General features: G+C 47.1%; 1 protein-coding gene across 2 annotated transcripts in view; it reads right to left on the bottom strand.

The window, feature by feature from the left end:
• SUGP1 (SURP and G-patch domain containing 1) overlaps positions 1-16,548 on the bottom strand; it is a 34,849-nt gene that overhangs the window by 10,061 nt on the left and 8,240 nt on the right. The window contains exons 3-8 of one of the 2 annotated variants that reach the window (XM_048495867.1): positions 14,065-14,168; positions 10,004-10,234; positions 7,074-7,197; positions 5,579-5,682; positions 4,287-4,410; positions 73-374 (exon numbers count right to left, since the gene is read on the bottom strand). In XM_048495867.1, coding sequence (XP_048351824.1) covers positions 73-374; positions 4,287-4,410; positions 5,579-5,682; positions 7,074-7,197; positions 10,004-10,234; positions 14,065-14,168 — 989 coding nt within the window. The remainder of the gene's footprint in view (positions 1-72; positions 375-4,286; positions 4,411-5,578; positions 5,683-7,073; positions 7,198-10,003; positions 10,235-14,064; positions 14,169-16,548) is intronic. The other variant, XM_048495868.1, reaches the window with a different exon arrangement.

Here is a 16,548-nt window from a genome sequence, read left to right as displayed (position 1 = left end):
AACCATTCTGCTGGAACGAGCAGCATAAATGAGGAGGGAGCTGCCCCTTCCCCAATCACAGCAACTGCTAACCTGACAACGGAGTGGGCGACTGGTCTTCTGTCTGCGCCAGCTCTGGTGGGGGCAGGTCGACCTTCTCTTCTTCCGGGCCCCACCGGCTTTTCCGCTTCTTCTTCAATGCAGCTGCTGCCGGTTTGGCTAACAAGGCTGCCGGTGCTGCAGAGGAGCATGGCCCTACCTCGGGGGCAGCTTTGCGCTTCAGGTTGGCCTCTGGTACCGGAGGCATGCCCTCAGCATCGTTGTTGGCTTTCCGGAACTCCTCCAGCTTCTGACGGTAATACTTGTAGCCGGGGCTGTTGGGCTCATACAAAAACCTGGGCAAGACAGCAAAAAAGCCCCCCACCCCCACCCCAAATCAAAGTGTCATCTCTTGCCATTTTTGACAGCCAGTGTGGTACAGTGAATAGAGTGGCAAATCAGGATGGAGCAACCTGGGTTTGAATCCCCCTTCTGCCAAGGAAGCAGGGTGGGCCTGGGCCTGTCACTGTATCCCAAGCTGGCCTACTTCATCAGGCTATTGATGTGGGGAACTGGCATCATCCAAACTGGGGAGAGAAGCGGCCTATGAAAAAATACATTTTCGGACTGTCCATTTCTGATGCTGATACTCCCAACTTGTGTCTTTTGTGGCAGATACAAAATAAGAGTTAACTCAGAAGTTCTTCCCCTTGAATCAACCACCACTCAAATTCGAGACATCAAATACCCCACCAGGAAAGATATGGACATCCAACAGATGGGGCAACTCCTTCTCTATGGGGACATTTATGACATGAGGATATGAACACATCAATCTCAGGATTATGCACAAGGAAACCCTCAGGTCTCAGGGTCAGCAGCCAACTCCTTAAAATGCAGGGGTGTCCAACTCTGGTGCTTCAGATGTTCATGGACTACAATTCACATCAGCCCCTGCTGGCATGGCCAATTGGCTGGCGTCTTCAGAGGATATATATATATATATATATATATATATATATATATATATATACACCTGTGGAATTTCCAGGGTGGGAGAAAGAACCATTTGCACTGGTTAACAAGTGTAAAGGGTGCAATTAGCAAGTGTGATTTGCATGTATTGAGTGGAATCCACCCATTTTAGCATATGTAAGTGACAATTAAGCTGCATAACCAGTTAGTGAGGGCATCTGCATAGGGTTACTTTTGCTAAAATGGGTGGGTTCCACTCAACACATGCAAATCACACTTGCTAATTGCACCCTTTACACTTGTTAACCAATGCAAACGGTTCTTTCTCCCACCCTGGACATTCCACAGGTATATATACTCCACTTGCTTTATTACCATCAGGTCCTCTGAAGACGCCAGCCACAGATGCAGGTGAAACGTCAGGAGAAAATGCTACTGGAACACGGCCATACAGCCCAGAAGACCCACAACACTCCAATGTAGGTAAATGTAAAGTAATGCACACTAAACAGACTGCTGGCTTGCTTTTATGTTCTTCCGTCTCAGCTCTGTTACTTTAACATCCAGAAGGTGTGAGCTGCACAAAACAGCTCCTTGCCTCTGGAGGTCAGGAGCCACTGGCAAGGGGGGGAGAAAAAGCTGCCTGAAATCCCAAATGCTCATTTGCCCTCAAGAGTTCCTGCAATGCAAAATAATCAGCATGGAAAACAGAACATAAAATATTAAAAATGCAGGTCCAACTCATACAAGGAAGAAGGAAAAGGTAAATTGGGATTTCAGAGTGGAAACAGCAAGGCTGCAACATTCGGTCCTGTCGCCACTTATCACCTGGGCCCTCTCCTGCTGAAAAAGAGGAGGAGGGAGGTAAAGCCCCTCCTACTGTCAGGCAGGCCTGGCATCACAGGGCTGGAGCCAAGGTCACACCTGTGCCTGCTGTTATTTTGTGGCCCGAGGGCCTCTCTGTTCTGTCACTTTGTGCTTGCTTGCAACTAGTGAAATATGCATACCTGCCCACCCCCCCACCCCCAATTCCCTGGAGATGGGAGAATGTCATCGTGGCCTTGGGCAACTCATAAATAATACTGTATTACAACTCTCGCTTCAAGAGGGCAATTGTGGGAATCAATGGGAGGGGGGAACTCCTGAATGGGCCATGTCTCAACATTCGGTAATATAAACTAGTGTCAGGCCTGCGCCATTCTTGGCCTGGCAGTTTGCACGTCCGCATCAAGGCCACAGCTGGCCCAGCCATTATCATCACCCGGGGAGAAGGAGGCCTCCCCCTCCCCCTGCTCGCATGTCAGCAGAGCTTAAACGTTCACTCTTATCTGCCTTCCTCCAAAGGAGTGAACCACCTATCCGTAAACAATGCTTCTGTTCCCACCATCCTCTATTATGCTGATATTATGGGAATGTGAGGGTGGGGGGGATTATGGGTTGAACCATGATGTAACTTACAAGTACATACCAGAGGCCAGAGAACCAAACTTCAGTTTTGGGTATCTGAGCCTTGGGCTGACACGGTTCCAATAAAGCTCTTGAAACCTTCTTGAGTCTCGTCTGATGACTGGAGTAGCAGACCCTAACAGTGAAGGGCAAAGCCATGAGCACCAGCTCTGGCTTTTTGCAGCCTTGGGCTTGACGCAGTTCAATAACGCTCTAGAAATATTCCTGAGTCTTAATTATGGACTGGAGGGACAGACCCTTACACCCACCCACCAGACCCACAACACAAGGTACAGGGACAATCAGCAAGGCCTTCTCCTTGGCCTGCTGCTTCTATGTTTTCCATTCCTTGTGTTGCCCGCCATGAGTTAAGTCTTTTCTTCCAACTAGAACAGCAAGATGTAAAGACTGTCCTGAAGCTGGCAGCCACAGGCAGGACAAGCCATTTCTTATTTGTGCAACTAATAAATCAAAGCAAAGACCTGACAGGTCAATGGACAAATGGGCAAACCTCCACCATAAGGGTCCCTACAAAGCATCCATACTACCAGAGGAATGATGCTGGGGGGCCTGGAGTGCACGGGGACAACTGCTCCATTTGGCAAGTAGTCCACTGGGAATATTGCAGGAATTATGTTGTCTTCCAAAATTTCTGTCCTCAACGATGTTGGGTTTTTCCCCCCCGGATGGAAATTGGCCAGGGGGCGGGGGGAGGAGGTAACTGTAGGCTACATTTTCAGACTAAGAAGGTTTTCTCTGCCAGCTTTCATAACAATGGAAAGTTACAGCTTTCATAACAATGCCACTACATGAGGCCTGAATTATGACACTCTCTAGCTTTAAATCTGAACACCACCATCTGAAGACTGTTCTCTTTTGTACAAGTCGATGGCACTTGCAACCCAGCTTGAGAACCAATGAGAAAGGTGGACTATTTTGCAAATCGGCCTCGGTTTCATTTTTTAAGGACTTTGGATGGCTTCAGCTGAAACTGCTCTGCAGCCTCTTTCACCTGCTGAAGCAGCTTCAGCCTCCTCCAAGGAAGGCCAGTTTTTAATTTTGGTTGCGTTGTTGCTGCCCAAACAAGGTGATCTGCTCTGTTGTGCTTTATCGCCCCCTTCAGGTCAGCAACTCTTTTGAGAGGGAAGCAGAGAAGAACTAACTACTCTATCTTGAGAATTATGCAGAATTAAATTTTTATTTACATCTCACTTGCTGCCAGAAATGGCTTACAGAAATGTAAACTCAACGGCAAACTACCTCCAAACGTCTCTTGCCTAGAAAACTCCTTGAGGATTAAGTCAGCTGTGACTTGAAGTCGTCATCCCCCATCCCCCCCCCCAAAGGATAAACAACGTTGGTTTAAAACCACAGTATTTTTTAAGAATGCACTTATCAACGGCAGTTGTCCTGGTCCTCCACTCCCCCTTTGAGATAAAGTAGGCTGAATAAAACAGCATCAGACCAGGATCTAGGACACCTAGGTTGGATTTCCTGCTCTACCATGGAAGTTTGCTGGATGACCCTGGGCCAGTTGCATGCTCTTGGTCTATCCTACCTTGCAGGATTGTTGTTAGGATAAAATGGAGAAGAGAATAATGTAAGCTGCTTTGGATTTCCACTGGGGGGTAAGGTGGGGTTTAAGCAATAAAGTAACAATAGATTTGATCAAGGGAACCTGGTGAGGTTCAGGGCTCCCAGGGGGTAGGGGGTGGCCTTGGAGTACACGTCTCCCCCAGTCTAGCCCAGCCTGCTATCCACTGCTTTGAGCTGCCATGCAAAACTAGCACCCCCCACATCTGGTCACAAGGATTTGCCCCGCCCACACCCTAGTTTGTGATCTCTACCTGAAGGACTGGTTCTCTCGGTGGTTCTTCAAGGCAACCATTTCAACTACGGGGCCCCCATCCGCCACGAACCTGGCCAGCTTCTCAGCGCAGTCCTTGATATCTTCATCCTCTGGGGGTGAAACTTTAAGCACGCTGTCAGTACGGGGCCCCCAACTCACACACCCAACAGCCACAAGCTTAATCTGGCTTTAAGAACCCCCAAGGGGATGGAATAAGGGGAAGAGGAGGGTTTTAATTTCTTTTGTTTTTTTTCCTTTTTTGGTTAAAACAGTACATCATTAGATTGTTTTTCTACACGGTCATAAATGTACAGTGCCGAGAACAAGACAAAAGAGAAATCACAGCTTGGGAATGCACAATTCATCCTGCAGTCCAGCACTACGATTCACCAAGCTGCACAAAGCTCTTTAAGGGAATCAAAAGATAATTGCCCAGCTTTCGAGATCGTTTATGGAAACAATTCTTTGGATTTCCTTCCAGCAGAAAAAGAAGTATCAGACTTCCTTCTACAGTGCCTGTATTTCAAGAGATGCGGAAATGAGATGCAGACGGGCCTTCAGGAAATCTGGCCTCCATGCCAGCCATTCTGAATTGGAGCATCTCTCCGGCTTGAATTCTGGACACAAACTTTCTCCAGTTCTGGAACTACGTTACAGGCAATCATATCAACAGCAGCAGGAAATCCCTGCCACAGAACCCCTTGTGAAGTCCCTGGAATTTGGCAGAGGACACCCACAGAGGGTACGAGAAGGGTTTTAGTCAGGCTTCCGACAGCCACACCCACTAAGAACCCACCCGGGAGGGACTGTGTGTTGCCAGGACTGTTTGAGGGTGGTGAAGGAGTCATTTTCCACAAACCGACTTCTCACTGCAGCAGGACCTCAAACACACATGGATTTAGAGCGTGCCACTTTCAAACTGTGCAGGCTTTGCCCAGAGCAATGGCAGCAGCTCCAACTTGCTAGCAGTGTGCACACTCAGAGTTCCCTTGTCCACCTATATGCAGTTGGGGCTTGGAGAGAGCTACCAGAGAGCCAGGATGCATGGCCAGATCCTGACGGTTGAGGACTGGGGTGCTTATTAGGCAAGGGGGAGTGGCTCCTTTTTGCTTTGAAGCTCCCTGCGTTAGGCCAAGCGTGTGGTGCAGGAGCCAACAAGCAACCTTTCAACTTGCACTTCGGTTGAGACCCAGACAGCCAAATGAGGCCTATGTAAATACAGAGAAACACAGCAGCCTACAACTTGGCCCAAGATGTGTTGGGGGCACACACTGTGTGTTGGGGCCTTACCTTTCTGAGAAGAGGTCCCCTCCACACCTTGGCCCTTCTTCCACATCTCAGCCAGTTTCTTTCGGTAATACAGAAACTCCCTGCTGTTCTTATCGTGCAAAAATCTGCAGGAATATAGAGGGAGAAGGAAATCACATGAGCGGGGGAAAGAGTGGGACTGACCAGGCAACTCTTGCATTGCTGGGGGAAACGTAGCAGGAGCCAGCAACAGCCCCAGGAGCCCAACATTTGGCTTGCTGGGGAGGCTTCGAAACTGTTCCCAGGCCCAATTCACACTCGTTTCAACCTTGGAAAAGCAGCTTAGCCTGAAGAAGCTGAAAAAAAAGTCTGCCCAAGATTTGAGGACAGATATCAGGGCCTCGGGCACAAATCTGAAAAACACTTGAGGGCTTATTTCTGTAGTCAACCTTCCTCTGCCCCCAGTGGAGAAATCCTTCTCCAGCCAAGGGTCAATATCTTCCTCATTCGTCCTCTACAGAAGTCAAAGAACATTTTGTCCTATGACTGTATGAGTTCTGAGCTGTTTCATTGTTGACACCTTTAAAAACAAAATTTGGTTCTGCGCATCTTTTGTAGTTTCTCAGCCACTGCTTGTTACAGAATGGAACAACAGGCTACAAACGAGGTACAGATAAATAGGGCTTCAAGAACAATTCCCATCACTCAGATCTTATGGAATGGATAAATGAATTATGAGAATTATAACTTTATTTTGGATTTCTATCCCACCCTACCCTGGTAAGAATATTCAACAATGGCAAAATTGAAATATGTGGTAAATAACAGACCTCCCCCTTAGTATGGAAGGAGACGGGAGGCTTCTTCGGATTATATAAACCAAGGACTTGGATAGCTGGTGACAATAAAGGTTATAAGTATAAGAACAAACTGTTGAACTCAGTTTTTAAATCTTGGGCCCCTTCCGCACACGCAGAATAATGCACTTTCAATGCTCTCTGCAGCTGGATTTTACCGTGCAAAACAGCAAAATCCACTTTCAAACAATCGTGAAAGTGGATTGAAAGCGCATTATTCTGCATGTGCAGAAGGGGCCTTGTTGAGTCTTGAAGATCTTGATTGGAATTTAAGATCGGATTTGCAAGATCGGATGAAAACAATTAAGCAAACTTCACACAGGGTACAAATTGTCATGGTGGATTTGAATTTTAGGGGGGAGGGGAACACCACTTCCCATGCTGAAAAACCTCTTTCTAGAGGGAACAATCAAACCAAGGGGAGGTCTCATTCCAGGGCTTTTCTGAAAGCTGCTCCCATGCTCTGGCTGAGGCAAGAACTGCCCAACCCCTGCTGGCCTTTTGAAGGGCCACTGCAAGCAGGAGAGTGCCAGACTAGATGGACTCTGGTGTGATCCAGCAAGGCTCTTTCTGATGTTCTTAGGAAAGTGGGTTCTGCTCAGGACGTCCCTTTACCAAGGCTCCTGGGGAAAGCGAGTCAAGGAGTATTTTCAATGGGGAAACTAATCCCCCAGACTCACGCAAACGTCGGGTTATCCTTGCAGTCTTCCAGCGCAACCTTCTCCAGATCCGGTCCCCCTTCAGCCACTACCCTGGCCAGCTTCTCCACGACTCGGCGGGTCTTCAGATCCTCTGGGGGTAAAACTTTAAGCACGCTGTGAGTACTTGGGCTCAATTCACACACCCAACAGGCCCATTACCTCTAAGAACCACAGCACTAGGCAAGAGTGGGGGGGGGGGAGAAGGAAGGGGGGGGGGAAACAGGATGAAATGGTGGAGCCACAACGGGAAGTACAGAAGTCCGACTCTTTGGATGGGGAAACACAGAACAGGATGATGCAAAGGCGGGACAGCTAAAAGGATCTCGTGAGCGTGGAGGATTTCTCAGAGAACCAGACTCTGCCATCCAAAGGGGCTTGCAAGCGCCCAGGTTTTCTGCCACAAAAGGTTTATTTTATTTATTTATTTATTTATTAAATTTATATACCGCCTGATCCCCGAAGGTTCATCGTTGAGCCCTTAAGCCAGTTTTGAAAAATTAAATAACTGGGGGAACCCCTGACAACAAAAGGTAGGGGAAACGGCCCTCTGCTTTCCACACTCACACACCACCTGGCCTTCACATGGAAATATGGAAGCCTCCAATGTCACATTCACAAGATAAACCCTCAGAGGCATACCCATGACAGGCCAGGAAAGCAGATCAGGCCTCACTGGCTGGCATACAGAAGGTTTCAAAAAGAAAAAGAAATCAAAGAAGAATCTGGAGCTCAGGAGCCAGTGTGGTGCACGTCAGACTAAGACCTTGGGGCCCGAGTTCAAATCTCCACTCCCCCACGGAAGCTTGCTGGTTGACTCTGGGACAGTCATACAATCAGCCTAACCTGCCATGTTGTGAAGATGGAATAGAGGAGAACAGTGTGAATGACTTGGATGTTTCACTGGGGAGGACAGCAGCACAGAAGAGAACTAAGACAGCTGCCTGACTCCATCCAGCAGCAGCAGCTCAAAGCCCTCAGCGGGGAGGAAACAGGGCTGCCGCTGCTGCTCTCCACCACTTCTCCCAGCAGCCACCCCCCGCCAGTCCCTCTGGAGATAGGAGGCAACTGCCCAGCCGGAGGAGGGACACTCAGACCAAGCCCCAGCATCAGCCTGGAAGGAAGCCGCTGCCTGACTCACTCCACCAAACAAAGCTGCAAAGGTTCAGTCGCCAGCCAGAACATGTTGGTTGCCTCTCTGAAACCCTCAGCACAGCCATCCCACTGACGAAGTCAGCTCTTAAAGGGGTTCGGGCGTGAGAGGGAAGGCAAGATGAAGCCCAGTGTGAATTTCTTGAGGCTATTCTGCAATAGAAATCCTTTCTGCTTCCATCATCCCAGATTGGAGAATCCTGGGGTATGGCTGGGAGGCTCATGGTACAGCCAAACACGTGTTTAAACCAGCCAGCACTTGGAGGGGGAACCTCATAAGAACATAAGCAAGAGCCTGCTGGTTCAGACCAGAGTCCATCTAGTCCAGCACTCTGCTACTCGCAGTGGCCCACAAGATGCCTTTGGGAGCTCACATGCAGGATGTGAAAGCAATGGCCTGCTGCTGCTGCTGCTACTCCCGAGCACCTGGTTTGCTAAGGCATTTGCAATCTCAGATCAAGGATCAAGGTTGGTAGCCACAGATTGACTTCTCCATAAATCTGTCCAAGCCCTTTTTAAAGCTATCCAGGTTAGTGGCCATCACCACCTCCTGTGGCAGTATGATTTTATAACCTCCCATGAGCCTGCTGCCTCAAGTTATATGAGAAAAGGCTGGTCAGACATGTAATGAGCCATACACAGTTTGTGACCAACACAGCTGAAGGATCACCTAGTCCCTTCTGAACTCACCTGACCAGGATGGTCATCTTCAGAGGCCCCTGCTTCAGGTGCCCCACCTTCTGAGATCAGGTGGGTGATACCCCAAGGGAAGGCCTTCTGGGTCATGGCACTAAAGCTCTGGAACTCTCTCCCCAGGAAGAGCCTGCTGTCTCCTTCAGTTACCATCTGTTGCTTTGTTTGGCGTTTCCTCAAGAATCCCTCCTTCCTAATCAATGTTTGCGTTGTTGCTTTTATGTATTTGTATGTATTTTAGCTCTTTTAATAGTTTTAATGATGTATGACGGGAATGGGGCAAATTTTAATGGTTTTATAACATGACTATATCACTTATGTTTTAAACCTTGGCGGTCCTTGTAAGGGTAGAAAGATGGGACACAAATTTTGAAAATAAATAATAAAAGCTGCAGCACAAGTCCAGCTTGGTGCGCACAGGAGAGGGGGGGAACCAGTGAAGGAGCCGCTGATTTCGGTGGCAGCTGCACGCTTCTTGCCACATTCCACTGGGGGACCATCCACCCAGCTGTGAACATAATGAACACGAAGCCACTCTTTATTTGTTGCTTCTGTCTCCCCACCGCCATCAGAAGACGTCTGTCACAACCCTCTCAGCCTGGTCTTTCTTAATGTTTCTAGCTTTTGACAGCTGCCTGCTCAAACGGCCTGGGAAAGTTTACTCGTGTTAGGTATAGTTATCTTTGCAGCTGCAAGAGGGGAGGGAGTGAAACCGGTGGGTTCTCTTCTATGGCCCTCATTCTCCCTGTCTCTGGTGTGTGTATGCGTATACGTGTGACCGCCTTCTCACCTTTGGAAAAGAGGGGGGTAGGCCCTGCTGGGGAATATAACCTTTCACTAGTTCTCCTGTATTCAATTCAGACAATAAAGTCATCAGCCTTCCTATGCTTGTCATCAACAAACGAGAATTCTGCTTTCAAAGTACTGATTCTTTTTATTGAGCAAGTCTGGGGTTTGTGACAAAGGAAACCGCTGTCTGGGACCTGCCTTTTCTCACTCTCCCTGCAATGCCCTGCGCAAGCCTTGTCAGCAAGAGGATGCTGCTGCTTCTCAGCCCCCAGACTTACTTTTGATCTCCAGCCACTGCTCGTAGTCGTCCTCGTCCTCCTCGTCTGGTAACTGAAAGACGCTCAGGCGGTTGGTCACGGGGGTCTGCTTGGAATGAGTGTAGTTCTTGACTTGGCTCAGCATACTGCTGACATTCAAGGTGGGGCGCTTCCCGGACACAGTGGGCTTTTTCATGGGGCCAGTAGCTGGGGAGTTCACTGTTGAGGCTTCAGCAGAGCTGGAAGAAGCATCTGGAGGAGCAAGGGGCAGGGTGGGGGAGAGAGGGATGCTGGTTTCTGTGGAGCTGTAGCATGAGGGTTCGGAGCCCCCAGTTCAAGTCTCAATACAGATGTGGGCTCACTTGGAGGTCTAAAGCCTATCTGCTCTCTCCCAACCTCACAGCTGGGGGAAGAAAACTTTTCTTATTATTTGAGACCAGCCTTACAGGGCTCTCACTGCTAAGGAATACTGACAGCATGTGTTACATCGGACACACCTCATAAAACATTTCTCTCCCCCTCCCATGTTTAAGTTTTAGATAGATAGTTTAATACGGCCAAAGGCCAGCAAAGACAAAACAAAACAACAGCACTCATCCACAACAGCAAATTACAACAATTATTACAGCTAACCATTTACATGAATGTTTGGCTTTCAGCTCATCCCTGATTAAGTAGGCCCTTGCGTTTTTTATACGCCAATGCACAGAACTTTGCTACCTGCTGGGAGATGGTTGCATCCTTGTCTTCCAACAGCATTTTCCTAATCTTTTGGTCAGAATCCATTGCAATTATCAAGCTGTGTTGCACAAGCAGAGGTAAAATAAAGAGCTCTCTTTCTGCCTTATGCAGCATGCAGTGTAACAAGATATGTATCAAAGAATCAACGTCCCCAGAATTACAAACACATTTCCTCAAATGCCAAGGGGTTTTCCCAAATCTGCCTATAAGTATAGATGATGGAAATGCGTCAAACTGTGCTCTAGAAAAGGCCCATCGGTATTTGGCTATGGTAATATGTTGAATGTAGGGGGCCATTACTGTACCACTACCAGATTTCAATGGTCTATATAGAGCAGGAAATGAGGCATTATCATTTTGGTAGTCAATGTCATCCAATCGTTGATATACCATCTTAAGAGATAAGGGCAAGTCCCATTCAAGCATCAGCATAGGGTCTAGCCCAATCTGTTTAAGGTTCAGGATAATCTTCTCCGACCAGATTGGATATGGTGATGTTAACAGAAATGCTGGTAATAGGCCCTGGGGGTGTAGGTGGACTTTAATCCAATATTTGATGGCTCTCTTCCAGACTATAGTTTCCACTTTAGCTATTCCTGCTTCATGTCTCAATACAGTGTTGGGCGTACATTTTGGTGTATTGAACAGAGATCTAAGGAATGTTGTTATAACTTTTTCCAGAGGTGTAAAGTTGGATATGTTACCTAGTTGGGCTCCATATGTTAATTGTGACCCATGTTTAAGTTTTACAGCTTTAGGGTTCTCAAGGCAACTCCCACCCTCTGCCTAAGTCAAAACTAACCCCCGAAAAGTACAAATCAAACCACACAAACTTTCCCTCCTGGTCTGGAACTATTCCTACGCCATGGATTCTCCAACATCAACAGGGGACAAACGCTCTGGAGCTTCAAATACCCTTCTGTTAAATTATTTATATTTTTAAAGGATTTTACACTGAAAATAAATTCAGATGGGTGACTGTGATAGTCTGAAGCAGGAGAAAAAAGTCTGGGTCCAGTGGCAGTTTTAAGACCAATAACATTTTATTCTGAATACAAGGTTTTGTGCGCATGCACACTTCTTAGGATATACCAAGAATAAAACATTGTCTTAAAGGTGCCACTGAACTCAAAACTTTTTTCCTCCACTAAAAATGTTGTGGTTACTAAACCTCCCCATTAAAATTAAGAAATACACGATCCCATAGAAACCGAGTTGGAAAGGACCCGAACAGCCATCTTCTCCAACTCCCAGCACAACACAGGAAATGCAGAGCTACAAAAAGATTTAAGATCCCTGGCCAATCAGGTGTAGAGGAAAACTCCTTCCTGACCCCAAAGAGGCAACCAGCATTGCCCCGGACATGCAGGAGAGGGCCACAGGAGCCAAGCACTGACTTAGCCTGTCCTGTCCTCCCTCTCATGACCTGTCTATGATCCCAGAAGACTGAGTCTATTAATCCCTCAAGATCAGTACAATTTACTCAAATTGACCGCAGCTCTCCAGCACCACAGGTGCAGGTCTTTCACACTCCCTGCCTGCCACCTGATGGTCTTGAAGAGGAGTTTTGGATTTATACCCCCCACATCCTTTTCTCTCCTGCAAGGAGACTCAAAGGGGCTGACAATCTCCTTGCCCTTCCCCCCTCACAACAAATACCCTGTGAGGTAGGTGGGGCTGAGAGAGCTCAGAAGAACTGTGACTAGCCCAAGGTCACCCAGCTGGCGTGTGTGGGAGTGCACAAGCTAATCTAGTTCCCCAGATAAGCCTCCACAGCTCAAGTGGTAGAGCAGGAAATCAAACCCCGGCTCTCCAGATTAGAGTGCACCTGCTCTTAACCACTAGGTCACTGCTGCTCTTAAGCTGGAGATGCTGTGGATAGGAACTTCTGCAAGACAAGCAGAGCTTCTTGCATTGATCCACACAGAGGTGTAGCCACCAGAGGGGGCGCGGTGCACTGGGCGCGCCTGGGGGGGGGGGAGAATTCAGGCTTGTTTGTGTGTTTTTTGTATTTTTTGTATCGTTTTTCCAGTTTTTGGGCAGGCTCCATTTCCCCCAGCTACGCCTCTGGATCCACAGCTCTCTTCCATTCCATCTCCTGTACTTTCAAGTTACTTGGAGATTCAAAGGAACCATCAAAATCAACCAACCCAATGGACATGTGACGTTGGCAGACCACCTGAACTGAGGATTTCAAAAAAATATTTACAATACCATGAAGTTTAAAGAATATTTAGTGCATCAAAAGTCTGCCAAACCCCACCCCCAGCGTGAGGACAGCCAGTGTGGTGTAGTGCAGGGTTCCTCAGTCTTTTTGAGCCAGCAGGAAGACACATGGTAGTGAGTGCAACAATAAAATAGCTGCCATAGGTAGCAAAGCCAGTCACAAAATGGTTGCTGCAGGAAGCGGAGCCAACCACACGAAGGAAGCAGGGGGGAGGAGGGTAATTTTAAAAAATGCACCAGAAAACAGGAGTGGGAGACAATAAAAACTACAATTGAGTGGCAGCTGCTGCTGAAACAATGTTGTTTTAATCACAGCCAATGAGATCTCCCCACCTGCCCCAACACACTTCCTAAAAACACTTGGCCAACACCATGTTGGTCATGCCTTGCATGGTGGATACAGTGGCAGAGGTTCGAATCCGCACTTCTACCACGGAAGATCACTTGGTGACCTTGGACCCATCACAAAAAGCCTGCCCTACCTCATGGGGTTGTTGCTCTTGTGAGGAAATGGAGGGAGAACAATGTTCTAAGTTGTTTTGAATCCCAACTATGGGGAGAAAAGAAGGGTATAAATGCTTCCTCCTCCTCCCTGTCACAGGAGGAGAAGAAGAGGGTGATTTTGGATTTATATCCCCCCTTTCTCTCCTGCCAAGGGACTCAAAGGGGCTTACAATCTCCTTTCCTCCCCACCCCCCACCCCCCAACAAACACCCTGTAAGGTGGGTAAGGCTGAGAGAGCTCTGAAGAACTGTGATTGACCCCAGGTCACCCAGTTGGCACATGTTGGAGTGTACAAACTATTCTGGTTCACCAGATAAGTCTCCACAACTCAAGTGGAACAGCAGGGAATGAAACCTGATTCTCCAGATTAGAGTGTACCTGCTCTTAACCACTACACCACGCTGACCCCATTCTACTCTTACTAAGCTTGTGTACTTTCTAAAGAAGCCACAAAAGACGGGCATCCCCAATCTTGAGCTCTGCACCTACAGGGCTACCATTCAAGAAGACCCCTCTTGCAAGGGGTGAGCTTCAAAAAGGGGGCTTCAGCCACAGCACTTGGGTAAGTACACACAGGATTAGCAGAATGCTCCCTCTGTGGTCAGACTTACTGCTACCAGATTTCTCCTTCTGCAGCTTGAGGAACTGTTGGAGGAAGCTCCCGTCATTGGCAAATTTATTGGAAGCGCAGCCTTCGCTGTCTCCGCTGTCGTCACTAGAATGTAAACAGAGAAACCTTTGAAATTCAGAATATTGTAAGCAAGTCACCGAGTTGAGCTTGGTGAAGTTAAAATTCTGATAGCTAGCACCTAGTTTGCATAAGCAGGAAAATGAAGCACACAATTAAAATGAAGCTGCTTCAAAACACAGACAGAAAAGGGCCCCAACCTTTTTGAGCACGCAGGCACACTCGAAATTCTGACACAGCTTGGTGGGTGATGCAAGAAAATGGCTGCCACAGGAGGTGGAGCCAGCCACAAAATGACAGCCACGGCTTAGCTTCAGCAACACTGTGCAGATCTGTGTGCTGTGTTGGCAGATTCTGCAAAAGCAACATTTTCAAAAATCTGCACAGCAAATCAGATATCCAGTAGTCAATCAGAAACCTAACTGGGGAAAGCCCTACCTGGCCCCGCCTACACAGGGCCCCTGAAAAGGTGTCTGAGGGCACTATGGCACACAAAGGGACCGTACTGGGAGCCCCTGGGATGGAGGGTCCCCTTTTAGAACACTCCTTTCTGTTAAACCCCCTGCAAATAGGACAAAGCACAGCTTGAAAAGAGAGGGAAGGGATGGCGTTTCACCCCTGCTGTGCTAATTTTCTATTTCCCTGGAGTTTTAAATGAAGAAACCCCCCCAGTCGAAATTTGCTTGGCAGTCTGAAGCAGCACCATGACCTACAGCACCTCAGGGCAATCTTTATAAAACAGAGGTATAGTGTCCAATAAGACTCAAAGAAGAGAAATATCTGTTCCGTCAGATTATGCTCGTTGTGTTTTCTCTGTTAAAGTAGTTAATATAAACTGGCAGAGGTAAGGCTTTTATTACCCTGGTTTATCTGTAAATATGTTAAATGGACGCAACTGTAGGAGACTGAGGGAAAGTCCCTGCTGTTTAGGTTTACTACATTTCTGTAACATGCTTCTTCTCTCGTATGTTAATGCAAATAACTTGTGGTTCATTATTGTTAGTACACTCAGATACATTTTTATATGTTTCTCTTTGTGTTTTATCTTTAATGAATATTTTCTTTCTTTTTCTTTTTTCTGTTATTTTACCTTTTTTCTTTTTCTTTTGTTTTTTCCCTTTTTTCTTCATAATGGATTATAAATGGTTTCCTTTCTTAATTCACATAACTTTGTAATATTATCTTATGAAATAGATCAAATAAAGGATATTAAAAAAAACCCTATAGCGCCTCAGGGCTCCAATCCCTCATTCTGCTGCATGTGCGAATCAAGTCTAAGATACTCTGACTTTTGAGCTCCCATCCTAGCCAAACTATTCACCAGCATAAATACTGGTGAGAACATCCCAGAGTCCTGGATGAGGGCAATTACAGTCCCCCTTTATAAAGAAGGGGACGTATCCAATCCATCAAATTACTGGCCCATTAGTTTATTATCTGTGGCCATAAGGGAGGAAAACGCTTCACAGCTTTTTTAGATCTGAAGTGTGCCTTCAATTCCATGCCCAGAGAACACCTATGGGATAAACTGTTAGCGATGGGCATTGACCGAAGACTTTTGTTTCTAATTCGCCAATTGTACTCTGCCACTACTTGCCAAGTTCGGTACAATTGAGACAGTCACCTGACATAATCAATTATCGTCAATAAAGGTGTCAAGCAGGGATGCATCCTTGCTCCCTCCCTATTCAACCTCTATTTAAACAATCTAGCCCCACATCTGTCAACAATAGAATCTCAATAGAATCTCATGCACCGACTTTGGGACAAAGACCCACCCAGGTGCTTTTATATGCAGATGACACAGTTCTACTGTCTCGGACTAAGGTGGGTCTACGAAGACTCCTCCAAGCCTTCGCCACCGAATAACACCCCGACTTTAAATTATAACAAATCCAAAGTGTTAGTCTTCTCCAAATCCAAAAAGCTCCATACATGGAAGATAAATGACATGCAGATAGAACAAGTTTACTCTTTTAAATACTTAGGAATCTTCATATACACTCCACCTTGGAATCTTCATATACAAGCAGCCACAAATACAACAAAAAACAAAGGTCAAGCAATCGTGAGATTTTTCTACACCCAAGGTGGCCAATTTTTCCCTGCAGCATTGAAGGTATTTCATTCCAAAGTACTGCCTCAGTTACTCTATGGAGTCCCTATTTGGGGAGCAGGAGAACAGCAGCCAAACTAAAGACTATACAATCACTGTTCATCCGCCGCCTATGGTGCCTCCCTAAGTCAGTCTCCTACCAAGTCCTCTGCCTAGAGATAGGAGTCTACACCCTTTCTGCACGGGTCTGGCTCGCAGTGTTCAAATACTGGCTGCGCCTCCACTTCAGAGCCTCCCCGAACAGCCTGACTCAGCTTCTGTTAAGTGATCTATCTAACTACACCTGGCAAA

Source organism: Sphaerodactylus townsendi, linkage group LG05, assembly GCF_021028975.2.
Source record: "Sphaerodactylus townsendi isolate TG3544 linkage group LG05, MPM_Stown_v2.3, whole genome shotgun sequence".
NCBI classification, from domain to species: domain Eukaryota; kingdom Metazoa; phylum Chordata; class Lepidosauria; order Squamata; family Sphaerodactylidae; genus Sphaerodactylus; species Sphaerodactylus townsendi.
Note: the sequence above shows the minus strand (reverse complement) of the source record. Positions and strands in the feature narration are given on the sequence as shown.